Source organism: Aspergillus aculeatus (genome assembly GCF_001890905.1).
Source record: "Aspergillus aculeatus ATCC 16872 unplaced genomic scaffold ASPACscaffold_23, whole genome shotgun sequence".
In the NCBI taxonomy this organism is placed as follows: Eukaryota; Fungi; Ascomycota; class Eurotiomycetes; order Eurotiales; family Aspergillaceae; genus Aspergillus; species Aspergillus aculeatus.
This window is the reverse complement of record NW_017962998.1, coordinates 120,994-147,052: the sequence shown is the minus strand read 5'-3', so window position 1 is coordinate 147,052 and position 26,059 is coordinate 120,994. Positions and strand designations below refer to the sequence as shown.

The 26,059-nt window shown below is 55.3% G+C and overlaps 10 protein-coding genes across 10 annotated transcripts; 4 read left to right on the top strand and 6 right to left on the bottom strand.

Annotated features, from left to right (window-relative positions):
• Nucleotides 1-170: 170 nt before the first annotated feature.
• Nucleotides 171-2,381, top strand: ASPACDRAFT_1908618 (uncharacterized protein). Its single transcript, XM_020198861.1, has 3 exons — nucleotides 171-391; nucleotides 463-1,173; nucleotides 1,236-2,381. Exons 1-3 carry the CDS (start codon nucleotides 359-361, stop codon nucleotides 2,040-2,042), a joined length of 1,551 nt encoding a protein of 516 aa, XP_020051219.1. The 5' UTR covers nucleotides 171-358; the 3' UTR covers nucleotides 2,043-2,381.
• Nucleotides 2,382-4,984: 2,603 nt separating this feature from the next.
• ASPACDRAFT_127775 (acyltransferase family protein) lies at nucleotides 4,985-6,575 on the bottom strand. Its single transcript, XM_020197063.1, has one exon. It carries the CDS (start codon nucleotides 6,470-6,472, stop codon nucleotides 5,099-5,101), a length of 1,374 nt encoding a protein of 457 aa, XP_020051218.1. The 5' UTR covers nucleotides 6,473-6,575; the 3' UTR covers nucleotides 4,985-5,098.
• A 69-nt stretch (nucleotides 6,576-6,644) lies between these two features.
• On the bottom strand, nucleotides 6,645-8,422 carry ASPACDRAFT_127774 (uncharacterized protein). Its single transcript, XM_020197062.1, has one exon. The coding sequence runs from the start codon at nucleotides 8,310-8,312 to the stop codon at nucleotides 6,783-6,785; it is 1,530 nt and encodes a 509-aa protein (XP_020051217.1). The 5' UTR covers nucleotides 8,313-8,422; the 3' UTR covers nucleotides 6,645-6,782.
• Nucleotides 8,423-9,083: 661 nt separating this feature from the next.
• On the top strand, nucleotides 9,084-11,201 carry ASPACDRAFT_64809 (uncharacterized protein; the record flags this gene model as incomplete). The annotated part of the gene is made up of 4 exons (XM_020204039.1): nucleotides 9,084-9,512; nucleotides 9,575-10,177; nucleotides 10,323-10,448; nucleotides 10,500-11,201. 4 exons carry the CDS (start codon nucleotides 9,084-9,086, stop codon nucleotides 11,199-11,201), a joined length of 1,860 nt encoding a protein of 619 aa, XP_020051216.1.
• A 222-nt stretch (nucleotides 11,202-11,423) lies between these two features.
• ASPACDRAFT_64808 (putative MFS multidrug transporter) lies at nucleotides 11,424-13,214 on the bottom strand (the record flags this gene model as incomplete). Its single annotated transcript, XM_020204038.1, has 5 exons — nucleotides 11,424-12,330; nucleotides 12,403-12,732; nucleotides 12,785-12,858; nucleotides 12,907-12,928; nucleotides 13,009-13,214. 5 exons carry the CDS (start codon nucleotides 13,212-13,214, stop codon nucleotides 11,424-11,426), a joined length of 1,539 nt encoding a protein of 512 aa, XP_020051215.1.
• A 616-nt stretch (nucleotides 13,215-13,830) lies between these two features.
• On the bottom strand, nucleotides 13,831-15,256 carry ASPACDRAFT_48324 (S8 family peptidase; the record flags this gene model as incomplete). The annotated part of the gene is made up of 4 exons (XM_020202107.1): nucleotides 13,831-14,244; nucleotides 14,294-14,382; nucleotides 14,433-14,877; nucleotides 14,933-15,256. The coding sequence occupies 4 exons, from the start codon at nucleotides 15,254-15,256 to the stop codon at nucleotides 13,831-13,833; spliced, it is 1,272 nt and encodes a 423-aa protein (XP_020051214.1).
• Nucleotides 15,257-17,141: 1,885 nt separating this feature from the next.
• Nucleotides 17,142-17,797, bottom strand: ASPACDRAFT_48323 (uncharacterized protein; the record flags this gene model as incomplete). The annotated part of the gene is made up of 3 exons (XM_020202106.1): nucleotides 17,142-17,554; nucleotides 17,611-17,728; nucleotides 17,792-17,797. The coding sequence occupies 3 exons, from the start codon at nucleotides 17,795-17,797 to the stop codon at nucleotides 17,142-17,144; spliced, it is 537 nt and encodes a 178-aa protein (XP_020051213.1).
• Nucleotides 17,798-18,065: 268 nt separating this feature from the next.
• Nucleotides 18,066-19,910, bottom strand: ASPACDRAFT_127769 (putative ATP binding protein). The gene is made up of 2 exons (XM_020197061.1): nucleotides 19,691-19,910; nucleotides 18,066-19,621 (listed from the first exon to the last, which is right to left on the bottom strand). Exons 1-2 carry the CDS (start codon nucleotides 19,731-19,733, stop codon nucleotides 18,462-18,464), a joined length of 1,203 nt encoding a protein of 400 aa, XP_020051212.1. The 5' UTR covers nucleotides 19,734-19,910; the 3' UTR covers nucleotides 18,066-18,461.
• A 248-nt stretch (nucleotides 19,911-20,158) lies between these two features.
• On the top strand, nucleotides 20,159-22,337 carry ASPACDRAFT_82345 (putative cell cycle control protein (Cwf19)). Its single transcript, XM_020206072.1, has 2 exons — nucleotides 20,159-21,315; nucleotides 21,366-22,337. The coding sequence occupies exons 1-2, from the start codon at nucleotides 20,404-20,406 to the stop codon at nucleotides 22,185-22,187; spliced, it is 1,734 nt and encodes a 577-aa protein (XP_020051211.1). The 5' UTR covers nucleotides 20,159-20,403; the 3' UTR covers nucleotides 22,188-22,337.
• A 2,609-nt stretch (nucleotides 22,338-24,946) lies between these two features.
• Nucleotides 24,947-25,853, top strand: ASPACDRAFT_127765 (uncharacterized protein). Its single transcript, XM_020197060.1, has 2 exons — nucleotides 24,947-25,112; nucleotides 25,197-25,853. The coding sequence occupies exon 2, from the start codon at nucleotides 25,218-25,220 to the stop codon at nucleotides 25,458-25,460; it is 243 nt and encodes an 80-aa protein (XP_020051210.1). The 5' UTR covers nucleotides 24,947-25,112; nucleotides 25,197-25,217; the 3' UTR covers nucleotides 25,461-25,853.
• The last annotated feature ends 206 nt before the right edge of the window (nucleotides 25,854-26,059 follow it).

The window sequence follows — 26,059 nt, the reverse complement described above, 5'->3', positions numbered from 1 at the left end:
AGGGTGGTTCTGGATACGTGTCTGGTATGATTCTTGGTTGTTGAACTATCTCAGATAAACATGTGAAGCAGCCTGGTAACCGCGTTGCATCACATAGCCTGATTACTCAGCTATGCCGATAAGTTAACTAGTTAACTAACTACACCGCTGTCAGCCCAGCAACGGCCCTCCTTGCGCCCCATTCCTCGGTGATAAAGATAAAAGAACCACTAACCCGCTTGAACCTAGACCAACAACCGCGGTAGCTCGTGCTTTCTCATCTTAAAAGCCAAGCTCCCCTCATTAATTTCCCACTACATCTCTACTTAACCCTCATACCAACATCCCAACAGGAGTCACCTCGCAAACCACCAACGAAATGACCTACACAACGCAAGCCGAATTCGACGAGGTCAGCCCATCCCTCCCTTCCCCACAATCCCCCCTCCCCCCCCTGAACCATCTCTAACAAAGAGAAAAAAGGCCCTGCACACGGTCCGCACAACCTTCGCCACGGGCCACACAAAACCTCTCCCTTGGCGGCGCCAGCAACTCCGGCGCCTATGGTGGATGCTCGAAGACCACCGCCCGACCATTGTGGCCGCACTGCAAACCGACCTCCACAAATCCGAAGTGGAATCCAACATCGTTGAGATCGGCATGCTGCAAGCCGACATCCTGCACACCCTAGATAACCTGGGTGCATGGACCGCCGACGAGAAGCCCACGCGCCTCGACCCCGTCAACCTCCTCGGGGGCACCGTCGTGCGCACCGAGCCGCTGGGCGTGACGCTCATCATCGGCGCGTGGAACTGTCCCTTCCAGCTGACACTGCAGCCGCTCATGGCGGCCATTGCCGCGGGGTGTGCGGCCATCGTCAAGCCGTCGGATGTGAGTGCTGCGTCCCAGGAGGTGTTGGCGCGGATCATGCCCGAGTATTTAGATACTAAGGCGATACGGTGTGTGACTGCTGGCCCCGCGGAGATGGAGTATATTCTGGCACAGCGGTGGGATAAGATATTTTATACGGGGTCGGCGAAGGTGGCCAAGATTGTGCATGCTGCTGCGGCGAGACATCTTACGCCGGTGACGTTGGAGTTGGGGGGCCAGGGGCCGGCGATTGTGACGGAGTCCGCCGATGTGGAGATGGCGGGGAAGAGGATTGCGGGGACTAAGTTTTTCTTGGCAGGGCAGGTTCGTTTCTTTTAATTTTCGGTTTTAATTTTGGGTTACGGGATTTCTAACGCATGCGGCAGGTCTGCATCAACGTCAACCACATCCTCGCCCACCCGTCCATCCGCGACGCCCTCGTCGCCTCCCTCATTCGCTGGTTCGACACCTTCAACGGCGGCGCCGACACCGTCCCCCCCTACAGCTGCCACATCGTCAACGACCGCAACTTCGACCGCCTCGAGTCCCTGCTCGGCCGCACGTCCGGCAAGATCGTCTACGGCGGCGTCCGCGACCGCAGCACCCGGTACTTCGGCCCCACGATCGTCGTCGACGTCCAGCCGGACGACGTCCTCCTGACCGAGGAGCTCTTCGGCCCGATCCTCCCGATCGTCGACGCCGACCTCGACGCCGCGCTCGCCTTCACCACTTCCCTCGAGCATCCGCTGGCGCTGTACGCGTTCACGAACGTCGAGGCCGAGAAGGATCGGATTCTGCGGGAGACGGCCTCCGGCGGCGTCACGTTCAATGACTGTCTCCTGCATGCCTTGGCGAAAGATGCCCCCTTCGGTGGTGTGGGCCATGCCGGCATGGGCGCGTACCATGGGAAGTATGGTATCCAGGCGTTCTCGTATCGGAGGACGGTCACGAATGCACTCCCGAATTTCCTGGAGGGGTTCATGGATGCCAAGTATCCGCCGTATACTGTGGAGAAGATGCACAAGGTGGTGCCTAAGATGACGCCGTCGTTCGACCGCGAGGGGAATGAGAGGAGCTCGGTGGGCAAGGTGGCTGGCGCGGTGGGCGCGGTGGCTGCTCTGGGCGCTTCGGTCTGGATTCTGGGCGGTGCGAGGGAGAGGATTCCGGCTTATGTGAAGGCGTGGTTGCGGTAGGAACTTTCTCTACGTTGTATTCGTCTGCAGTTAGCTATGGGTTGTGATTGGTCTGTACAATATTTTGGGTTGACTTTGTGCTTGCCTAGCTGGGTGCTATAGTTCGCTGCGGAAAGACTATGATACACTCGGCCGACTCGATAATCCACGACCGATCATGAGCTCGTCTTCGCTTCACCCCTGATTGCAAAGGCTACTAGACTCCAACACCGCGGTGAGGTGCGAGCTCTCGTTGGAGGCCTGTCTCCCATCCAGGCAACATCCCAAAGGATGTGTTTTCGTCTATTGCTGCAGCCGCCATCTGCCCGCCGGAACGGAGCCGGATGACCCAGCACCAAAGACCACATACACCTTCTCATCCTTAAAGAGCTCAGCGGCTCGGCCTAGGAGAGGCGGGTGTAGCGAGGAGAAAGCAACAAAGGAAATCTCACCCACACACCACTCGCACATGCATCGAGACAAGCACCAGCACCAGCACACAGCTCAAGCACAACGGTACCAAAGTACCATCACAAGCTTCTAGTACAGGCACCAGCACCAGCTCAAACACACAGGTCGTGGTGATGGCCTGAGCTGAGAAAAAAGACGAACCGTTAGACGAGGCATCATGGGCAACTCATCCCCTTCCGCTCCCACCGGACGGCGACAGCTTCCAGTAAATGAACCCACCAACTCTCGCCTGGTGCAACTGCGCAGTCTCCATATCACAGCGGCAATGGAGCTGGTTGGGTCACCTCAACCAGCCAACGAGTTGGTTGAAGACCTGATTCCAGCACGAACGCAGGCCGGCTCGTAGTCCGTCCCCGCATGTCACTGCTCCCAGGACCAGTAGGTACCTGGTGGTCAGACCTCGACAAGGTCTGTGGTCTGCCTTGATCAGCCCGCGGATAGGACTCCCGAACATGGAATATTCTGCCCGTACTTATGATAGGGGAAGGCCATGTTCTACCCTCGGGAAGCATTTTTCTTCCTCAGGGAAATGGTCTTTCTTCCTCACGGAAGCATATCCATGAAGGTCTTTCCAAATAACACTAGGTGTCGTCCAGGAAGAACCCCCATGTACGTAACTTCTCGAGATCCGAGAAGGAGATCAAGAAGCAGCGCTGAGCGGAGTCGAATGCACCTAAGCAACACCCGTGCTGATGTCGTAGAAGCACACCCACCCCTCTGTCTATGTCAACTTAACCCTCTAGAAAAGAGCGTTAAGCTGACTGCTCTACCAGTAACACCAAATCCCTTGATCTCCTGGAAGAACAGCTGGCCTGCTTGTAATCCTGTTCTCGCAAATCGAGTTCTCAAGACATAAGCCGGACAGGATAGACAGTTCAGCGCGGTTCCCTTAATCTGTCAACGATGTTTCGGGGTCACCCGTTCTGTGAGACAAAGCTGAAGCTGAGTCCTTACGCGTGATCGCCCACATCTTGTCAGACGTTCGGGACCGTGTCCTCTTCGCAAGTCCTTCGCCACAGCTCGAGCAGGAGCTTGGAGAGGAGGACATGGCACTTTGCCGAAGATCTCAAAATGAGCGTCCCCGCCAGCATGCCTGGTTCTGTGGTCATCCCTCACGACTCTAGCTCGGTCGTCGCCGTTTGGGGATGCACAGAACCCCCCAGTTGGTTTTTCGGAAACGGGCAAGGAGAACTGGGGCCTGACATGGACCATAGCACGGCGATAGGCACAGCTAGGGGAAGTCAGGGACCCTCGACTTCTGTCTAAGGGTCGTGCGGAGGTGAGAAGGGAGGGGATAGGGAAGAGGATGCAGGAGAGGCGGGAGCGAGAGTACACGGTGGGTTATATGCTGGGTTACAAACTGGGATACACACCGAAAACAAGAATTGGGAATGCGAAAAAGGGCAGTTTACATCGAGGGATTTGGATGAAAAACACGACAAAGGATGAAAAGGATAAAGATGTGATATAGGATGTAGGTGGATACAGGATGAAGACGGATACAGGATGAAGATGGATACATGACGGAGATAGCAACAGGACGGAAATGGAATACAAATGATGATGAAGGACATGGGAAAGGATGTGTTACATGATGGGGACCAGGACGATCAGGGTGATGGAAGAGATGAGGATGGAGGGGGGATGAAGGATGGAGGAAAGGAAGCAAGATGGAGGAAGAAGAGGGAGAAGGGGGAAGACTTATATAGACGATAGATTCACGATCAGCTGACTTGCATGGACTCATTCACTTAGTACAGTCACTTCACTAAGAGTGAATGTAGCTCGCCGTGAAAATTCTTACAGACAACTAGCTAGGCTGCAGCCTCAAACTCAGTGGACTCTACGGGAGCTGAAAAACTAGATTTACATATCACGTGTGTTACTGTTGAGCTCGTCTTAGCTTCGCCAATCTATGGCTACTAGACTCCAACACCACGATGAGGTGCGAGCTCTGCGTTGGAGGGATGCGCAGAGGACGGTGCGCAAAGAAGTGAGGAAAGCTTGGGATGCGGGGGAGGGTTTGAAGAAGAGGTGTCAGGTAAGAATAGGAGTATCTAGTATCTATATTGATAAGAATGGAGAGGAGGATGAGCAGGGAGAGAAGAGCAGGAGGTGAGAAGAGGAGGAGAAGAGCAGGAAGAGCAGGAGCAGGAGGAGGAGAAGAGAGAGAGGAGGAAGAGAGAGAGAGAGGAGGAGAGAGAGAGAGAGAGTAGGAAGAGAGAGAGGGTAGAGAGAGGAGAGATAGTAGGCAGAAGGAGAGAGTTGTAGAGAAGAAGAAAGAACAGGGAAGCAGACAGGAAAGAAGACTGGTTTTGTTAAGCAGTGACAACACATTCTCAGCAAAGTCTTCAGGAGAATTTACAACTCTGGCACTTTCTATTGCTTCATCATTGCAGAATCATAAAATTCTCTGGTCATCCGACAGAAACTTTCTGCTGGATGACCTGCTCTGATGCGATACTAATTGAATAGTTGCGTCTTTCTATTCCATCAGATTCTTCGATGACCACAACCGCTGTCATGTCTATTAATGGAATATTGATCTGCATAAATTGGTCTATACAACGAAAGCTTGATGCATATTGGGCAAATTTAAAGTCACTCTACCGAGACAACCACTCATCGATCCTCTTCGAAAGCCGCACACATCTGGCATCGACCACCCTCGTCCACCAACTCGACAGCCAAACCACCAACACCCCCATCACCACAGCCGTAACCCCCCAACTGACCACAAACACCCCCAAACCCCCAGCAAGTGCCTCCTCATCCGTCGCTGGATACTCACGCCCGGTCAGAATCCACCACAGTCCATTCCGCACGGGATCCCGGGCAACATGATACACCGACTGATGCACCAGATACAGCGAGAACGAGATGCGTCCTAGGAACTGCGGCGTCGGCCTCTCCAGCGCCCTCTGCAGCACCTCCACGCGATCGATGGCATACACCACCAACACCGACCCCACCGTCTTCCAGGATTTACTGACGATCGCCCAGTCGTCATCCCACCGGGGCGACTGCAGCGACCCCAGCCATTGATACCCAGGCGTAAGTACCCCATCATCCCCGAGGCAGAGCAGATGCAGCCCCATGAGAAAACAGAATCCTGTCACCAGCATCCTTGCTTTTGCTTTCAGGCCACCAGACGTGCTTGACAGACCAGCCTCGCCATCCTTCCTCCCAACCCACCACCCTTCGCCCAACACCGCATCCTCACTACTCAAGTGCAACCCCTGAGCAAGCCCCGCAACCCCCAAGCCACCTAGAAAGCCCACGCCATCCCAGATTCCATACCACAGAAAATACAACGCCAGCACGAACACTCCGCCCACGCGCATCTCCTTCCTCCAGAACGCCATCCCCAGAATGACAAGATACACCATCAGACTTCCACGAAACTCAATCGGCATCGTCCACAGCTGTCCATTCAGCCCGGGGTTATGATGGAACTGGATGATATTCACAATGTCCAACAAATACCGCAAGAGATAGGTGAAATGGAACAGCGGCGCGGTCCACGGCCGACGGCCCCAGACGACATCGTCACCAAACGACCAGTGATACAAGCCGCAGAAGAACAGCAGCTGCGAGAGAATGGCGACAAGGAAGACAGGCAGATAGATGCGGAAGATCCGGCGAGTCGTCGCGGAGGAGAGCCCGCGGAGTAGTGTCTGGTTCGTCGCGGACGACGACGCGGTCAGCGAGGAAGACGGCGGCGCATCGCGCAGACGAAGCAGGTTGATGCTCAAAGCGTAGCCTGAGATCACGAAGAAGAGCGCCACCATCGCGTGGGCGGAGAAGAGCAGGCGGATCGGGGGCAGTTGGATGAAATGCCGGTTGGCCGACGCGGGGTCCGCCCAGTAGGAGTGGAAGGCGAAGTCGAAGATCCCGCCCATGAAGAAATGATTGAAGGCGACGATAGCGGCGGCAAGGCCGCGGAGGCCGTCCAACCACGCCGTGCGAGGTTTGTCCATGGTATGCTGCATGGTATGCTGTGATGATGAAGTGGTAAACTGCAGCATGGCAGTGGATGAAAGCGGGAGAGGCGGAGGGGATAAGAAACGGAGGGAGAAAAAGGGATCCATGGATGGAGACTGGACTCGGATCCACACGCTAAATTAGTATTTTTAGCGTGCGACCATGACTGGTCCCTGTTTCTGATTCTTCAGGCGGCTGATTGTAACGGTTCACAAGGTTTATTTCTGCTGGGGGTATATACAACATTTCTCGATCGGGTAATCTCATGCAGGCATCTACCGCACTAACGGCGTTGCTGCCTACTCACTACAGGTCGTTACAGGCCGAGTTCCAATGCTCGACTCTCCTCGTCAACCACCCACTGGTCCAGGGTAGCGAGCTCTGCCGCCTGGAGTCGCCCTCGGGGATCCCGCTTCCCAGCCGGATCATACTATCGAGCATACACCGATCCTCGTAGAAGCTCCACTGCACGCACTCGCCCCAGGCTACGCAGGCCGCCTCGCAGTGGTCCACCGACATCCAGGCCTCTGTCCAGGCCTGCGGCTTCGTGACGGTGTCTGGCACCGTCACGGCCTTGACATTACTGGAGCGGATATCGTACTTGGCCGCGCCGTTCTCCCACCACTCCATCCGCTCGCGCAAGTACGGCTGCACCATCGCCTCATACACATCCCTGTACCGGATGGGGCCCCGGGCCTGCACGTCGCCCCACCGCATCTCCAGCTCGTACAACCGGGCCACATCCCGGTTGTGCGTGTGGTGCCAGCTGAACACGGGCTTGCACCAATTCTCCTGCTCGTACCAGCTCGTCCAATGCGCCTCGGGGTTGAACCCATAGCTAAAACGACTCTCCTCCGCCTCGGGATGCTCTCCGAACCCCACGCCACTCTCTTTTATTACATGACCCAAAATGTGATCGCCGCAGCCATGCTGCGCCGTGAATGCAGCATACTTCTCCTCAATATTGACCTTCTCGTCCCCAAACGCCATCTCCCACGCTTTGCGCGAGATGGCGAACCCAGAGCCGCCGTGGGCGAAATAATCCCCATGGATCCAGGCGACGCTGCCCAGGTACCAGGGTTGCTGGTGGTCGAAGCGCCCCAGGTGCGCGAGGAGGTTGGGCAGGAAGAGGTAGGCGTCGTCCTCCATGAAGATGTACCATTTGGCGTCCGGGCGGGCGCGCCCGGCGTGCTGCACCAGCGGCAGGAACTTGTACTTGTCGAGCTTCCAGCCGCCCGCGGGGCCGGAGTTGTCGCCCGGATAAACGTTGTTGATCTCGGCGTAGTTCTGGCGGAAGTCGTGGTCAGCCTGTTGGCGGTAGGGGAGGGCGATCTCGGGGTCGTTGATGGTCGTGTTGGCGAGGACATCGATGAAAGTCCACGCGCCGATGGTCTCGGGGCTGTCGGAGTAGAGGAGGACGTTGGCCGGCGGGATGCGGGTGGGGGCGAGGGTGGTGGTGAGGTGGATGGGGACGCGTTTCCAGAGAACGGAGGCGCCGGTTTTGAACATGAGGACGATGTCATTGACGGTGAGGGAGGAGGAGGAAGAGGTGGTGGTGGTGGTGTCGGAAGCATGGGAGGTGGAGGAAGCGGAGGAGACTACCGCTGAGGGAGCGGGTCTCTGCGGTGTAGAGGTGTTTTCATCTTCGGCGTTGAAGGGGGACGAGGGGTGCACGACGACAGTGGCCTCTCCTGCTTGATAGGGTGTTTGCGTGGTATACGCTGCCGATGAGACCCATGGGGGGCGATCGAGGGCAAAATGGTAGAGGAAAAGACAGACGGTCACCAGAATAATCCCAAGCGGGACGCGGCGATTGTCTTGGTAAAACCGACGCATGATGAGGGTGTCTTACCTCCGATCATGAGCGGACTCGTCTGAACGGCGGGTGCATAATGGACAGGGTTTTATATTTTGGGAAAGAAACTAGCAGAGAATGAGTCTACAACTAAACTCGGTAAGTGGTAATTTTCTCCATGATAAATGCCCCTCAATGGATTTCGAGGGTCCTCTCATCTGACCCCTATACAAGGACCCCCAAGACCCCCCAACCCCACCACAAAAATTAGTAAAATTAGTTAAATGAATGTCTCAGGCGCAAAGCAGCGTGATTGGCAGGTGCCTGGCGAGACATGGACAGATGCCTGCGCTAAACCCTTTGCAGTAAGCATGGACAAGGCTGTTGTCTTGCCGAAAATAGTTTAGAGCGCGGCTATTGCACTTCCTCAGGGTTTGGTTTAAGAAGTAATAAAAATAATCTCCGTGTCTGCAGTCAAACCCGGTGTCGATACGAGCCACACGAGGGGTCCTGCCAGCCTATGATTAGATACGATCCACCGAATCACAGCACTGGGCCTCTCGATTTCGGGAATTGCTTTGGCAAATTCAACGGTAATACTCCGTACCAAACACTGACTGACTAGCACTGACTCCAGTCTAGTGACTAGTCAACTCAACTAGTGAATCCATCATTGAGATTTTTTTTTGCGGGTGACTACTCCATCATGGCTCCATCGGCGGTCCCCAATTCAATAGGGGACCAGATAAATACACCAATGCATCCGATGCCGCACCCCGAAGAATGTAGTCGTGAGCAGACACACTTCGACCATGGACCACCCACCGATAACCCCCCAAAGGGGCCCCCAAGTGCCCCTGCTGCGTCAGATGCTTAACGGGCTGGGTTGTCTGCTGGTGCTGCCCCTGTACTACTACCTCACCGCCGCCACCCGCCATCCCCTCACCCTAGACCTGCTGCTCACCATCCTCGCCGCCGAATACAACCGCTTCACCAACGAGCGGCGCCGGCGCCGCCTCTACCAGCCCAATGTGGCTGCCGCTGATCCCGAGAAGCCACGGATGGTGGATGCGCAGTCCGGACCGGACTGCATGGCCGCCGTGGTGGGCTACCGCGAGGACCCGGGGCTGTTTGCGCGCGCGCTGAACAGCTACCGCACGGCGGAGGGGTGTCGCTTCATGCTGGTGGGGATTGACGGGGACGAGGAGGCGGATATGGAGATGGTGCGGGTTTTTCAAAATGTACGCCATCCCCCCCTTTTCCCCTAAAACACCACTTACAGGTCCTCACTAACAAACAACAGATCTACCCCACTGCCCCAACCATCCACCTCGACACCCCGCTAGGCGACATCGCCACACGCACCTTCGACAAACTAGCCACCGCCGACCTGCACGCCTCCCCGCCGGAGGCCTACCAACTCGCCAGCATCGCGCACTGCTGCGACCTCGCGCGCGAGATCCTGGGAGAACACAACCTCCTCTCCGGCACAGGCCCGCAGCAAGTCTGCATCTACCAGCCGCACCACAGCAAAAAGGCCATCATGTTCACGGCCTTCATCTTCAGCCTGGTGCTGGCGGATGCGCGGGGGATCGAGTACCTGTGGTCGTCGGACTCGGACACGCTGGTGTACACGGACTCGCTGCGGCGGACGGTGGCGACGATCGCGGGCGACCCCGCCGTGGGCGGGGCCAGTTCGGGCCTGCTGGTGCACAACGCGGGCGACTCGGTCGTGGCGCAGCTGGGCCGGATCGTGTACTGGTGCGAGCTGTACCTGACGCGGTCGGTGGCCACGGCGGCCGGCACGAGTGACTGCCAGAGCGGGCCGAGCTCGGCGTTCCGGGTCGCCGCCTTGCCCGGGATTCTGTATCCGTGGTATACGCAGGAGGTTTGGGGGCATCGGATGGTGAGTCTAAGCTAGCTAGCCCCAGCACTGTGTGAGGCCCGGCCGGGCCGAACCAACCCTTCTTCAGGGACTATCCAGCCCATCATCAACACCCACATAATCGATAGCATGAATATGCTAACAATCCCCCACCGGGGAAAAACAGATCGTCAACGAAGACCGCCACCTAACAACCAACCTCCTCCTCCGCGGCTGGACCGTCACTTATGTGTCTGACACGCTTACAGCAACCGACACGCCCACCAACCTCCGCAAATGGATTCTCCAGCAGGTACGCCCTCCCCAAATCCCCAACCTCCAAAAACAATGCTAATAATACTAGGTCCGCTGGTCCCGCTCCGGCCACATTGAATCCCTGCAATCCCCACACCTCTACCTCCTCACCTCCCCGCTCTTCTTCTGGGCGGCCATCAAGCGCGAAGCCGGGCCCCTCCTCGGGCTAGGCTACATCCTATACTACCTGTGCACGGGCGCAAGCCTGGCGTACTTCTCGTGGACGGACCTGGTTGTTCGGCTGGTCTACACCGTCCTCTATAATGTACTCCGGAACCCCGATCGGGGGGTCAGGAAGCTTGTGCTGTGGGTGGGGTTGCTCCCTGCGTTACTTTTTTACAACATCCCCTTGCCGATTGTGCATTTCTGGAGCGCGGTGACGGTGTTGGAGGACGGGTGGGGGACGAGTATGCGTTCCAAGGAGGGGGGGGTTGTGCCGGATGTTAATGCCCTTCCTAATTCCTCATCCTCCGGAGGAGGGGGTTCCTTAGGGGGTAAGAGCGGGGTGGAGGAGAAAGGTGCATTTGGTGCTGGGGCTGCTGGGGCTGCTAAGGGCAGCAGCAGCGGAATGTGGAAGCGGTGGAAAGAGCTGGGATTCTTTGTGGTGTACATGGGGATTGTGGCCGGCGTGGCGGCGCGGATCCTGGCGGGACATCTCGGGTATGCGGTTTTGCAGACGGAGCGAGCGGTTTGGGGGGCGGTGGTCGTGGGGTTTGCGGGGGCATTTTGGGGGTTGGTGATCAGGGAGTAGATGACTGTCTCTCTTGGGCAGGAAGATGATGCTGCTGCTGCACATAGTATATACGGATAATGAGGAACTTGGGGGTAGTGTCATGACCAGACAAAAACAATTTTATTCGGCATTAATGAACACGAAATTTTGATACCCAATACTATACTCAATCCCCAAAGGCAGACTTTTACTCCTCAATGCGAATCGCATCCTCTATCACAGACAGATGGCGGATCAATATCAATACCCCTCCTCATCCACGCTGTACTCCCGATACATGATCATACTGTACCGCGCGAACGCACTCCGCGCCCGCAAGCCCCGTCCATACCGCGCGAACAGCGGCGGCACCAGACAGAAGACCGTCGCGAGGGCGGCGAGCACCGAGACGGCCCCGTTCGCGCCCAGCCGCTGCAGCATGGGCGCCGAGACGAGCGGCAGCACGGCCGACAGCGTGGCGCGCACCAAGCTCAGCGCCGCCAGGCCACTGGCCGCGTAGCTCAGATAGCTGTCCGTCAGGTACCCGCCCAACACATAGTCGATCTCATTCAGACTGAAGCCCGTCAGCACCAGAGCCACGACCGAGACCATCCAGGGCACGTGCGCCATGGCCGGCGGGATCGTCCAGGCGAACACCCACAGCGCCGCCGCCAGCACGGGCGTGCCGATCCAGAACCCTAGGAGCTTGTCCTCAGGCTGCAGCGGGCGGCCCTGGCGGCTGTGCTGCGCGATGATGCGCAGATCGAACCACCGCGTCACAAACCCCAGGAACAAGCCCAACCCGATGGCGATGAAGGACAGGCACGCGTGGCGCGGGCTGAACCCGAACGACATGTAGATCGGGGGCAGCGCCTGCGTGAACAGGTACACCAGCGCGATGGCCACGGCGCTGATCACCGCCACGATGAACACGATCAGCTCCGTGCACAGCAGCCGGATCGGCCGGAACAGCGCCAGCCGCACAAAGGTGTGCAAGTCCGGCGCCTGGTCCGGGTTCAGCGCGTCCGGCGTGCCGGGGATCTGCGTGACCTGCCGGAAGAGCGCCACCTCCCGCGCCAGCAGCAGCGACGGCCGCGACTCGCGGATGGTCAGCAGCAAGAACGCCAGCACCCCGGTCACCATCGCGGCCACGTAGAATAACCATCGCCTTTGGATTCGTTAGAGTCACCATCTCTGGAGGGACCTCTCTTCTCGATAAAGAGGACAGGGTAGGGCACACCAGTTCATATCCGCCGTGACAAAAGTACTCAGAATCGGCCCGACGACCATCCCCAGATTGGCCGCTTGCACCCAGATGCAGATCATCCACACGCGCTCCCGCGAGTTGAACAGATCCTCAATACTGCCGCCCACCACCGTCGTGGGGATCGCGGACAAAATCCCGCTCATGAACCGTCCCACGATCACCCCGGCCATCGACGGCACCGAGGCCACCACCACACACGCCAGGCTGTACAACGCGGAGCTGACGACATACAGCTTCTTCCGACCAAATGCCTCCGAGTACGGCGGGAAGATGATCCCCCCACACGCCTGGCCGATCAGATACCTACAAAGTCAGCACACCTCAGGGTCCGGGGCAACGGACGGCAGACACTCACACCGACACAAAGAGGAAGATCGACAGCTCCTGCGGGACATCGAAATCGCGCACGGCACTGTTGGCGGCGGTGGACTAGACTCGTCAGCTTCTTAGACATCACTGCACGAATTGCAGACTTACACCCGCCGTGCTCACTGCCGTGCTGAAAGTACAATATACCCTCCATGGTCAGCCACAGCAAACAGTACTGCACCCCCTCCCCCCCTCACCGATAAGACTCACGTAAAGAACTCCAGGAACAGAATCAGCGCGATATCCCAGATCTTCCTCCGCAGCCTCCAATTCCGTGGATGTCGACCGTTGCCAACCGCCCACCGGATGTGCACGCCGTCTGCAGCCATACGAAGGCCATACTGCGGGAGCAGGGACTGCAGAACATCTTTCTCGGACTCGATCGAGGACGTGGTGATTTGGCTGGTGGGCTTCATGGCATAGGAGAAAACGAAGTCTTGCTCAGCTCAACATTGACCGGACATCATGTCTCGGCAGGGAAAGGGGTCCACGGCCGTGTGTATTTATTCAAGCTGGCATCGAGCCCTGTGGAACGCAAGCACGGACTTAACCGGGGGTGACCTGGGCCTTGGAATTCCTTCCATAGATTCTCAGTCGGGTCTTTCTGTGGCGAGGCTAACGCTAGGTGTATTCCTATTGCTGCCTCCCCAATTATCCCTCATCTTGACCTGTGCCATTCTCGGGACGATGAGGAGTCTATTCTCCTGAAATGCACGACCCAGTGCCACGAATAGACAGTCAGAAGTCGTCGACCTATCATCGATCGGCCTTTACCCGACAAATCGCTGCGGTATACGCCTGTACTCCAGTGCGGATCGACGTATACGGCCTTCAGCATGGTACTACTTCGGAAGCGTGACGGGAGAGGCTTTGCATGTGCTTGGTTCTATTCGTTGCATCCGTGGCTCTGGAGGTGTCCCTGCAGTCGCATGTCTCAGGTCATTTATTATCTTAGACTAGCTCCTTATCGCCATCCACACTAGGATACCATTAGTCTAGGCCATACCTGACTACATGTTCCCAAGCTCTTTCTCATGCCAAATCTCCGTCGTTATCTCCATCGCCATCCCCATCTCCCTGGTGGTTGTCTGCTCTTCCGTTTCCGTTATATGCCAAGAGGTTCGGGCTTCCAGCGGTATTAGTGACTACGTTCCGTGTGGCCAATGCCTTCAAGCGGGCTGTCACCGCAGCTGGCGTAGACAAGTTCTCAAGTGCCATGAGGTACATCGTCAAGCCAGCAACGTGGGGCGTGGCCATTGAGGTCCCCGAGATGCTCCGGGTCGTCGTGTCTGATCCTATCCAAGAGGACAGAATATCCTCGCCGGGAGCAAAAATGTCGACAAAGGCGCCGTAATTAGAGAAATTGGAGCGGGAGTTACGTCGGTTGATGGCGGCGACGGTAACGGCATCCGGCGCAGACGCGGGGCTCGTTCGCGCGGCATCTCTCTATTTTCCTTCAGTGATTACTCCGAACGTGAGGCTGTGAGGGACATACATTTTCGTTGCCTGCAGCGACAACAGAGAGCACTCCCTCATCGAAAGCATTCTCTACCGCATCGTTGAACGTGCTGGAATAGCTTCCACCTAGACTCGTAGTCAGCGATAGGCTCACACAAACAACACAGAAAATATACCCAAGCTCATATTGATCACAGATTTGCTCGTGCGATTCTTGCTCACGATATCATTGACAGCCCAGTTGAAGCCATCAAGGATGACCGAGGTAGAGCTGGATTCCCCAACAAAGACCTTCACCGAAACCAGAGTCGCTCTCTTCGCCACACCATAGGTCCGTCCACCAATGATTCCGGCAACATGGGTCCCGTGTCCGACACCATCAACATGCTGCCCTCCAGCAGCATTGTATGCCAAGAGGACGCGACCACTAAATTCGTCATGAGAGCTCAAGATGCCTGTATCTACGATATAAGCATAGGTGCCGATCCCGGCACTATCATCATAGACGTAGTCAGTGCTAGTCTGTCCTCGATGCGAGATGCATCCTAGGCCCCACGGCGCATTGCGCTCGGTGATCAGTCCGTTGAGATCCCAGACCTGGTCTTCCTCGACGTTCGCAATCTATGAATATATCAGATTACCGCCAGTTGCGCTCGGAAGGTCAACAAGAACAAACATCTGCATGTTGGCGAATGGCCGCAATGGTAGCATCGTCGAAGGAACCAGCGTATGCAGCAAACCTGTTGATTTTGTAATATCTCTCAATGCCAGCTGGAAGGTCTCCCTCGATAACATTACGGCCTTCAAGGTGCCGCCTGTGAAGGTTGGTCGCCCAAGCGGTATGCTCTTCGATCTTAGCATCGTCGGTTCCCGGTTTGAAGGTGACAATATACTTCCCCGGAATCGTCTGCAGAGTCTGGCGACTTTCGAGAGTCGGCGCAGCAAGCACGGCAGATAAAAGGGATCCGAAGACCAGCAGGAAACTTCTCAATGAGACCATTGTGGATCATGCAAATCAGAAGGGAAAATACACCCGTAAGAAAATTTCAAGCAATGTACAAACGTGCTAGAGCACTCGCCTTATATACCTTCAGCATTGCAAGCTTCGTCTAAAATTGTTAGCCTATCATTTACATAGCCGCCTGCCCTGCAAAAGAGCGAGACCAGGGCCTAAGATCTCTGAGTATATTTAAAACTCTGGGGGTAACATTGCATTCTCAGACGACTTAGTTGTGTCCTATTAGGCAAGACGCCATGCACACCATGGATGATTTTGGGCCGACGCAAAGGACCAGGGATCGCGGTGACAAGCGGCGCAGAGCTTATTTCTCCGACCCCAGAAAGGCCTCGAGTCAAACCAATCTGGGCACCGTCCACCGGATTAAATGGCACACATTCATTCATGCAAGCCTTGTGGCTTTGACGGTTCCACTGCTGGCGTGTCATGGCCTGCCATGTCGTATTCAGGACAGCATCCTTTATTCGTTTCCAGACGAACTCTTGAATCTATAAACAGAGAGACAAGCAGAAGAAGCTCTCGTTACCAGGATGTTGCGCAAGGAGCCCTGGAAAACGGGGGAATGCTTAACCACTTGTCTGAAAATCGGTGCGACCCACCCTGGGGAGCTGATTTCTCACGAGGTAAAAACCACTGCATGCGCTTATTATCTGTCAAGCAGGTCTGGGAACCGATTAAGCGATAGAGAGATTATCAGTAAACAAGAATCCGTAGAGGCACGGCCTAGGGCCATTCCCACACTGCCCTTCTGAGTTCGAGGGTCGTACAGTGAGCTCAGGCGCGTTGATCATCCACAGCAGACTGGGCATTCCAGACGATCTACCCCTCTTGTAGGGCGAGAAGCCAGCTTGCCGGTCCGACGTGCTTGTGATAACGCGAGGCCCCTCCCAACAAGTCAGTTACGAAGGCTTGGTACGACCAACCTGCCCCTGAGGATACCCATGTGCCTGGAGAAGTCTTCTGATGTGTCGAAACCTGATCATGGCCTTGATGCGAATTTGACTGAAGAAGAGGGCAGCGGGCAAGTGGTTCATTGGTGGTGATTCCTCATCGAGCCGTGGCGGTGGGGTTCACGACGGCCAAGACAGCTGACGGTAGTTCAGTTGGCGAGGCATCTGGACGTCTAGTTTAGCACAACTTGACACTTGTACCAGAGTCAAAACACCATTGATCTAAGGTGGCCATCAAGAACATGTTCTACCAATTGTAGGCGCCAATACTTGTGGTATGGTTCTGAGATCACTCGCAGTGTACATCGTTCACGACTCTGCGGGGTGACAGGCTGATGGCCCTCTCCTGTCTGCTTCTCTGCAGGGTCTTGACGCAGCCAAGACCCTCGCACACGTCTGGTGACGGAGGCTTTCTGAACGGGCCTTGGGCGCAGTTCGAATAGGTACGGTTGCATCAAAGCAGCCATCGAGACTGTCGTGACCGGAACGAAGGCCCCTTGAGCCAGTCGGATAATTTCATCGGGTGCAACAATTGGAGGTGGAAGAGGGAGGAATAGTGTAATGGGAGAGTGTGGCAGGCACGGTCTGACCAAAGTTGTTGTTGTTGTGTTTGGTTGCACCGAGTCCCGTGATCCCGGCTGGCAGGAGGTTTGTGTCAGGCACAGGACAACCCATTGGACCGCACAGCATGCTCTTCAGCGCCCGAATACTACGTGACATCCAGTTGAATCATTTAGTGTAATATGGAAGTAAATAGGGGATAAGGAGAGAGGGTATGTCAAATTCAACAGCGAACTATCTCCCTCTTTCTCTTGACATGCGCAGGCTTCTCTCATCTGCAGCCATTTGCATGCATGCAACTATCCACCCTATGGCCAATAACCCCGCCTAGAACATTCTGAGAAGAAAATCCCCCTTTACAAAGACTTCTTCCCCGCAAACCTCTTGTCGGCCTCCTGGTTGGCGAACGGGAAGCCACTGCTTCGGTTATCGACGCCAGTCTTGCGGTTGATCTTGCCCCCGCTGCTCGCAAACAGCGCGCACCACACCCCGACGAAGGCAATGGCGGCGTATCCGATCATCCCGACCGCGTAGGCGATCTGGCCCGTAGCCACCCACCAGATGTATGCGTAGGCCGCTGACGCGCCGTGGAAGACGGTCGTAACCATCATGGTCGGCACGGCATAGGGGGCCTTGGGGTCGGAATCATCCGTGGTGACGGGTTGCGCGATGGAGGTGGTCAAGGGCACGGACCCGGTAAGCATGACCGTAAGAACGGCGATGAGGAGGAGACTGAATCCCAAGCAGCGGGAGAAGTATGTTTCGAGCGCTGTTGCGGGTTAGCCATTGGCAGCTGGAGAGACAATCTGTCTGGCGGTTACTCACCGGAAGGGTCGCGGGTTTCGGTCAACAACATTGTGGTCATCATCTCCGGCACAGCGATCAGAGCCAAGCTCTGGAGTCCAAGCCAGCCGGCCGTGGAATAGGTGTAGGCGTAGAAAACCTGTGGCGCGCGAATTGGTTAGCTCTGTGGTATGGTTGGAGACCGGGAGAAGGACAATCGTACATCCATGATGCGGAGGTAGGTGATGCTTTCTGGCGGTGTTCAATTGTGTTTGGCTTTGGGAGTGTGTTTAAACTGTCTAGTGATCAGGTAGTTGAAGGTGATAGAAACCAGCGTAGGCAGCAATTAGAGGTAGTTATAAGTTGTTGTAAGACAGGGATCATTCCCCATGAGGTCATCGCTTGTTCAGCCCCGATGATGTCACCGCCGGTTTTTCCGCTGATTCGGCCTGGCTCTTTTTCTCTACGTATTCTTCTGTTGTCACTACAACGAAATTCGGGCTAAGAAATGAGAAAAAGCAAAAAGGGGAAAGAAGACGAGCTTGCAAGTTCCATTCCAAGCTGCCAGTCCATAGGGCAGAGGCGGGTTGCTGCAGGTCGAACTGAGCTGGCACTACCACACCCACTGCCATCGGACCATGAACCCCCAAATTCTCCACCACAGCTATATTTCTGATCTGTTATTGTTCAGGGTCAAGCCTTGAAGAACGATTCAGTCCTCCCAACCTGGACTAGATGGGTCTATGCTTGGAACTGGATCAAATTGCAATTACCACACCCGAATCACCATTGTCTATGTAAATTGCCATGGCTAGATTCAAATTTCCACCACCAACGCCTTTTCAAACCCCCAGAGAAAGGAAAAATGTGCAAGGTCGACTCATGGTCAGGTATCACTGGTTGATGTTGCTCGCGCGCAGGTATCTGGCAAAGCTTAGATCCTGGTCGGAGGGCGCCGTGCCCTGTTCCGCCAGCGCGTCCTTGTAGCGCTGCGTAAGCCCTTCACTGTCCCCGGCACGAGGGATCCTGTAGTCATCCTCACTGTCCTCATCGTCATCCTGGTCGCCATTCCTGCGTGCCTCCTCTTCCTCTTCAGCCTCGCTAACCGTCTCGGCTTCGTTCTCGACCTTTTGCTTGCCCTTGCTCGAGCCAGAGACGTTCATATCCTTCATCAGCTTGCCCAGCTCGAGCTCGCGTTGCGCCGCCTTCGTCTCCTCACGCTCCTTCCTCTTGCGCTCCAACTCGGGCTTATAGTCGCGCTCGAACTCCTGACGCTTTTCTTCCACGGCCTCGAAGAACTCGTCGATGCCTTCACCTGTCATGGAACTGACTCCGACCAGGTTCAGGTGTCGGTAGAACTCCTCCAGCATCAAGCTCATGCTGTTGAGCAGCGAGCCCATGTAACCACTTCCCGACCCGAAGCCACCCGCGGCGCCCTCAGCACCAAACGCGCCCGACTCCTCTTCCTCCCGCAGAGCCTTCTGGAAAGCATCGAAATCGGTCATCCACTCCTTGGCGAATTCGGCATCTTGGACATCAGTCTTGTTGAAGACAAGGATCATGGGCAACTTCGTCTTGTATAGGATACTGCAGGCGTAGAGCATGTTGCTCATAAAGGTACTCGTGGAGCTGGCCCGGGGGGTATCAATAACGTAAGCGATCACAGTAGGGAACGACGAGGCCAAAGTCTCGAGGAGGATGCTGCCGGAGGCACTCCACACGAACACCTCGATCTGACCGGGCGTATCGACCAGGATGTGCTCGATGGGCTTCGCGGTCGGGTTGCTGGGGTTGGGAGCCGTCCGCTTCTCCAACAACGAGATGATTTGATCGACTTTGGTGGCAAATAAATTCAGAGATGTAAGGATACCGCCGTTAGGTCCGAGGTTGTACTGCTTCATAACCTCTCGATAGTTGATGGAGTCACGGATGTCAATGTTGCTCTCGAAAGGAACCGTGTGGACAGCGGGGTCAAGGTTGAGGACATAGGGGACGGTCTTCTTCGAGTGGAGGTAGGAGTTGATTCGCTGCATGAAAGTCGTCTTTCCAGAGCCTGAGTGAAACATAAATCGGATTGATTAGATGCATCGTCAGTGAGGGGGATGATCGCCATGACACTTACCTGCCATGCCCACGCAGACAACGGCGACCGGAGACTGTGCCATCGTGAAGATGAGAGAAAAGATCACTAAGCAAAGATCAAAGACGGGCAGGAATATTAGAGCAACCCAGTCAGTGGGTGTCAATAAATCTGGTTAACAAGGGGTATGATGGGGAGGCAGAGTATCCGTTGGGACGGCGAGGCGTAGAAATTCTTTTGTCGCGGGGAATTGCAGGTGGAGTCCGTTTGGCCGGAAGCGTTCCAGACGTCATGGCGTTTCTCCGCCGCCGCCTTTTTCCCTTGCTTCGCTTTCTCCCCTCCCAACAAGACGAGCTCTGCCTCGCTTTCATCCCAACACCATGGCGCTAGAGGATTTCGAAAAATCGCTAGCAGAGGAGCAGGAGAAGAGACGTGAGAGAAGCGATAAAGACAGACACCGCCACCACCGTGACCGGGACAGGGACCGCAGCCGCGAGCGCTCAAGGCACCACCGTCACCACCGTCGTTCATCCCGATCGAGAGAGCGCGACCACGACAGGCATCGCGAATCGCGTCGTAGCGACGATACTAGTCACCGACACAAACGCTCGCGCCATTCGACCGACCACGGGGACGATCGCGACCATGATCACAAGCGCCGACACAGGGATAGCAGGGACGAGGAAAGGAACCCGGCAGCCGAAGCAGCCGAAGTGGTTCAGGATGAAGCCCCCAAGCTAAAGCGAGATGCTTGGATGGAGGGACCCTCCAGTCTCGACATCGACTATGTCCAGCGACGCTCGACCACGCGTTTGGAAGAGGAACCGAAACCCAAGATGCTTTCGGCAGACTATGAGCTGAAAATCCACGGCCGGGAAATCAACACCCATCTACGCGATCTGAAGGACGGAAAGGTGCTGGAGGAAATTGAAGAGAAACCCGCTCAGCATGAAGTCGACTACACATTTGGCGACGCGGGCTCGCAGTGGAGAATGACCAAGTTGAAAGCTGTGTACAGAGAGGCAGAGGATACGGGTTTGTCAGTGGAAGAGATTGCGGTCAACCGATTCGGAGATCTCCGCTCATTCGATGACGCGCGCGAAGAGGAGGCAGAGCTAGACCGCCGCGAAAGATATGGTGAGGGATATGTGGGCAAGGAGAAGCCCTCGGGCGAGCTCTTCCAGGAGCGGAAGCAACAGGAGAACTTTCACCGCGGCGCGCATGAGCACCTTCGCAATCCTAACAAGGAGCTCATTGCTGAAGGGCAAGGCAAGCCAATGGAGACCGTCCCGCCTCAGAACACCACCCAGCATCTTGATTTGACGGCACTCAACCGACTCAAGGCTCAAATGATGAAGGCCAAGCTCAAGGGTGCGTCGGATGCCGCCGAGCTCGAGGAGCAGTACAATGCCGCAGCTGCTGCTATGGCCAACCGCAAGGAGTCAGACGTCGTGGTCTTGGGCGTCATGGAGAACCGGATGCTGGCTGGAAAGAGGAACGAAGTGAAGGCAGTTGAAAACAGACGAGGTCGCGAGCGAGGCAAGGTGGAAGACAACGACGATATGACCATTGAAGACATGGTTCAAGAAGAACGACGGACGCGCGGACAATATGGGGGAGACGGCCGTCGTATTGCGGAAAGAATTGCTAAGGACGCCAAATTCGAGGTGAGGGCTTCTACTAGCATATCGATATTATCTGCTAACATTTCAACCAGAATGATCTCGAATACATGGATGATAATGCGTCCAAGCTTGCCCGTCGGGTGCACCGCTCCGAAATCGACATCAAGAATACCACGATCAATGAGCTGCAAAAGATGAACAAGATCCTTGACAATTGTCCCCTATGTCATCATGAAGACACGAATACGCCTCCAATCGCACCTGTCGTCTCATTGGCGACAAGAGTTTACCTCACACTCCCCACTGAACCCGAGCTCAGCGACCAATGTGCTACCATCGTTCCCATCCAGCACCGTACGAACCTATTGGAGTGCGACGACGACGAGTGGGAGGAAATCCGCAACTTCATGAAGAGTCTGACACGCATGTACCACGACCAAGGCCGGGACGTGATTTTCTACGAGAACGCAGCCCAGCCCCATCGCAAGCGACATGCAGCGATGGAGGTGGTCCCCCTCCCTTATAGCCTCGGCGAGACATCCCCAGCTTTCTTCAAGGAGGCCATCTTATCATCCGATGCAGAGTGGTCTCAGCACCGTAAGCTAATCGATACCCTTGCCAACTCTAAGAAAGGCATGGGGCGGAGTGCCTTCCGCCGCAGCATTGCCAAGGAGATGCCGTACTTCCACGTGTGGTTCAGTCTGGACGGCGGCCTGGGCCATGTGGTGGAAGATGAGAATCGCTGGCCGCGTGGGGACCTGTTTGCTCGGGAGGTCATCGGCGGGATGTTGGATCTTGGCCCGGAGGTGATCAAGCGGCAGGGCCGCTGGCAACGGGGCGGTGATCCACGAGTGCCGGGGTTTCAGAAGCGTTGGAGGAAGTTTGACTGGACTCGCGTTCTTGTCGAGGGGTGATTTTGTGTGTGAAATAATTGGAAGAGCTATGCCTTGCACAAAAGTCTAGTCACACGAGCTGGAATACGCAGATGAAAAATCAAGCATAACTTAACACCTCGCTTTGCTCTCACTTCGTGAGCAGTACGATACTCTATACATACTTCCCTCCTTTAACTTCTCTTTAAATATCTGGTCTGATCTCATTTTTCTTCTCTCCATATCTCATCACATCCAACGACCCATCCTTCTTCAACATCCTAGATTCAACTTCGAACCTTTAACAAACCAATCAACCCATCGCTCATCCTCCAAATCACGCACAACCCATCTAAAAAATGACCCCCAAAGCCAACACCAGCCTAAAGCGCAAACGCACCCCGACCAAAGAAAAAGGAATCAAAAAGCCACGCAAGACGAAGGAAACCAACACCCTCAAGACTACCGCACCACTATCATCCCCGGACACCCAATGCCACACCACCATAACACCCCCCAAACCCCAACACCACCCCGGCGTTTCTCCCTCGAAACTCTCTCCACCAGCGACAAAGCCGCCCACAACCGCCTCCAGCAACAGATCCTCGCCGAGATCGAAATCCTACACGTCTACATCCGCAGCCTTCGCAACCAGCTCACGCAGACGCCCTCCCGCGACGCACAGTACGCGATCTGCAAAGCCAACGCCAAGGGCATCGCAGCGCAGTACGCGATTCTGGCGGACCTGAAAACCGAGCTCGAGTATTTCGGACGGAGCGTCGAGCTGCATGCGTTGGATGAGGCGGCGGCAGCGAAGCAGAAGACAACCGGCGAGCTGCAGAGTCCCCGTTGGGCAGAGGTGGTCGCGGCATGGGGCCAGCCGGTCGCGGATCGTGTGAGGCGCTACACCCATTCCATTACCTTCTGCAAGTCCCTGGTTTGGTTCGCCAAGCGGGGGTTCGAGTGGAAGACTGTCGCGAATCTGCTGGCCACGGCTGTGATCAGGCGGCTGGATGACTCCAGGCGTCCGAGTCAGCTGGCGCTGCTGACGGCGGATGCGGTCTACGCGAAGAAGGAGATCCCGCGGCCTGCACCGGTGCTGGCGGCGAAGGATGTGCTGAGGGTCGGGTGTCGGTTGGATCGGTTTGGGTTGTTGGTGCCCGTTTCGGTGGAGGAGAGGGAGTGGGCGAGGTTTTGTAGGTTCGTCTGACTTGGTCCGTATGGGTGAGAGGAATACAAGTATGAGCTTGGGGGTTGTAGCAGGGGTTTTCAGCGTTGATGATCAGTTTGTGACTATGACTGGAGGACACGTGGGGAGGTGGAGATGTGGAAGCGTCAAACATGACAAGCAGAAATATGGGCTATCGGGGATAATGGAAGGCACAAGCTCGCGCTTCTAAGTAAGGTCTCCTTCTGCAAAGTTCCCCAGCAAACAGCTTTCTTGTCACCACTCTCATGCACAGTGATCTATGTGAAGAAAAGGTCACAATGCAAATCACCGGACTGCATGGCATGCATATATAATCTAGATCGACCCATTCGAGTGTGGCATGTGTGGAGCGTTCATAGTATGCCAGCCTTAAAGTGTTCTATGCGGGCATGCCGATAGGCTAGAACTTTCCCTGCAAAAAGCCAATCGTGGACAACTAGGTACTAGTAGATGTGTATCTACCTGGAGAGAAGTGAATCTGTCTTCATGCAGGTACAAGACACTGGCACTGTTGTTAGCGATTGTGGGCCAATGAAAAACATCCTGCATCAGCATTGATCATCCGGGATGGGCAGATCAACGGGGCCAACGTTCTCCCACCCGAACCATGTGTCCGGGCGTCTAGAAGGAAGGATTGACCATGGCACTACTTCACATTACATGTCTGCTAAAAGAAGATACATAAACCGCTTTGACTATCCTCTGGCAGTCCAACAACACCAGCCTACTTGTCCCAGAGCATGCGCGCAAGTCCCGGAACTTTCTCTGAGCCCTGACAAAGAGCAAAGCCAATAGGGCCTATCTCATTACCATACATCAACAAGAGAATGCGGGAAAACCAGCGAAGACCCTGCACAGGGTAACTTATACTCACAGAAGAAAAATAATGGAGTTCTTCTTAAATCGCGTCTCAAAGTACCACGGTCCACGCACACCCTTGAGTCAGGCAAACTAGGGGCTTCCAGCAACCCATTGGACATGTTTGATGACCCTTCAGATAGCGTACGATAGTGTACCTGAGCAGCCCATGGAACAGCCGATGCCAATGGAGCGGCCCAATGGGAGACCCCACCCCGAGTTCAAGTTTCAGGGCCCGCACACGACGACTGGTTTCAACAAGAAATTTCATTTCCTCGGACCCCACGCATAGGACCTAAACACAGTCCGATCCACCGGCGAGGCTGATGAGACGACACGACGACGGGGGGAATGAGAGCCAAGCATCACAAAGTCAAATTGGCCGCAGTAGTTCAGGAGTTCAGGTGTGATGGGTTGGAGGCGCAAAACTCTTCCTACCGGAACAGGCATGGTGTATCAGCGCTAGGACTGCTATCTGGAGGCTCCCATTGGCCGGCTCGCTAATGACGTCACTGACACCTGAACCATACGCTTTGCGGACTAGCGGGGGATGCGACGGAGATGCTTGGCGCTGCGATATACTCCTGCACCGAGACCCAGAAATAGACATTTCGAGCTTGATGAGTGGAGGGCAACATAAACAGAGATTTCAGCTGGGGAGGGGGGCAGAAGAAGGAAATGGGGGTATATAAGCATGCGACCCTCGCGGATCCTGGGAGAAAGTATCCCAGACCAAAAGCATTCATTCTCTTTGCGCATCATCCAGTCATTCGTTTGATTCGTCTTTAATATACGCTCTTTTTGTTGCTTGTCGATTGCTACTTGTGTGTTGTATCACTAAGCCTATATACCTCTACTTCAATTCTGATTATACGCTACATTTCCTTCATTCCTTCAAAGTGAGTACACTCCCCTCAGCCTCCGGGATCACTTCCCTCACATATATCCAATCATCACCAATACTAAACACCACAACCCACCAGTCCCACATACAACCATTCACAATGATCGACAAATCCGCCATCATCGTCTTCGTCATCCTGGGCTGCGTGGTCTCAGTCCTCATCGGATACTCCATCCACTCCGTCGCCACGGGCGGGTTTCGCAACGACGAGCAGGAAAGAGATTTCTCCCACGAACAGCGGTCCTACATGCGGGAGCTGCGCCTGCGCGACATCAACTGGATGGCACGCGATAATGGCCTGCGATACAACCCGGAGCCGCCCCGCGATCTGGAGAAGCAATGATACATAGCGGTTGCTTAGAGGGTTTGATGCATTTTGGAGTTCAGCATCCAGGTGTTTTGTTTTTGGGTTGGGTGCAGTGGGAGTTGTGTTGTCTGCTATTTTGGGATGAGTGTATTACAGTGCATTGGATATATGATTGTGTTGGACATTTTATAAGTTGTGACACTCTGTTAAAACTACCAGGTGGAATCTTGGGTATACTTTACCTTGGAGATGGAGAGTAATTGGTCACTTTTGACGATTGTGACCGAGGTTAGATGGAATGACTCTGCAGTCAATGGCCCTTGCTTGCGAGCGTTCACCCACCAAATATAGTGAGCAGTCCTTATTTTATACGGAGAGATCAAGCTCCTACAATCTGTCCGCCCAGTATATTCCAGTCTCCCTCAACCCTGCAGAATTGCTGTAGTGGTTTACCCAGCGCGCCGAGAGATTTACACGAAAATGAAGAATGCCGCGATCTATATCTCCAGTATGCTCAGCCTGCCCACCATCGTGTGACAATTATAGTATACACCCAGTCCAAAGAGTACAGAATTACCACCGGTACTTCCATCCAGCATCGCAATCATCAGGAAAAATGCCTGGTGGTCGCGCGT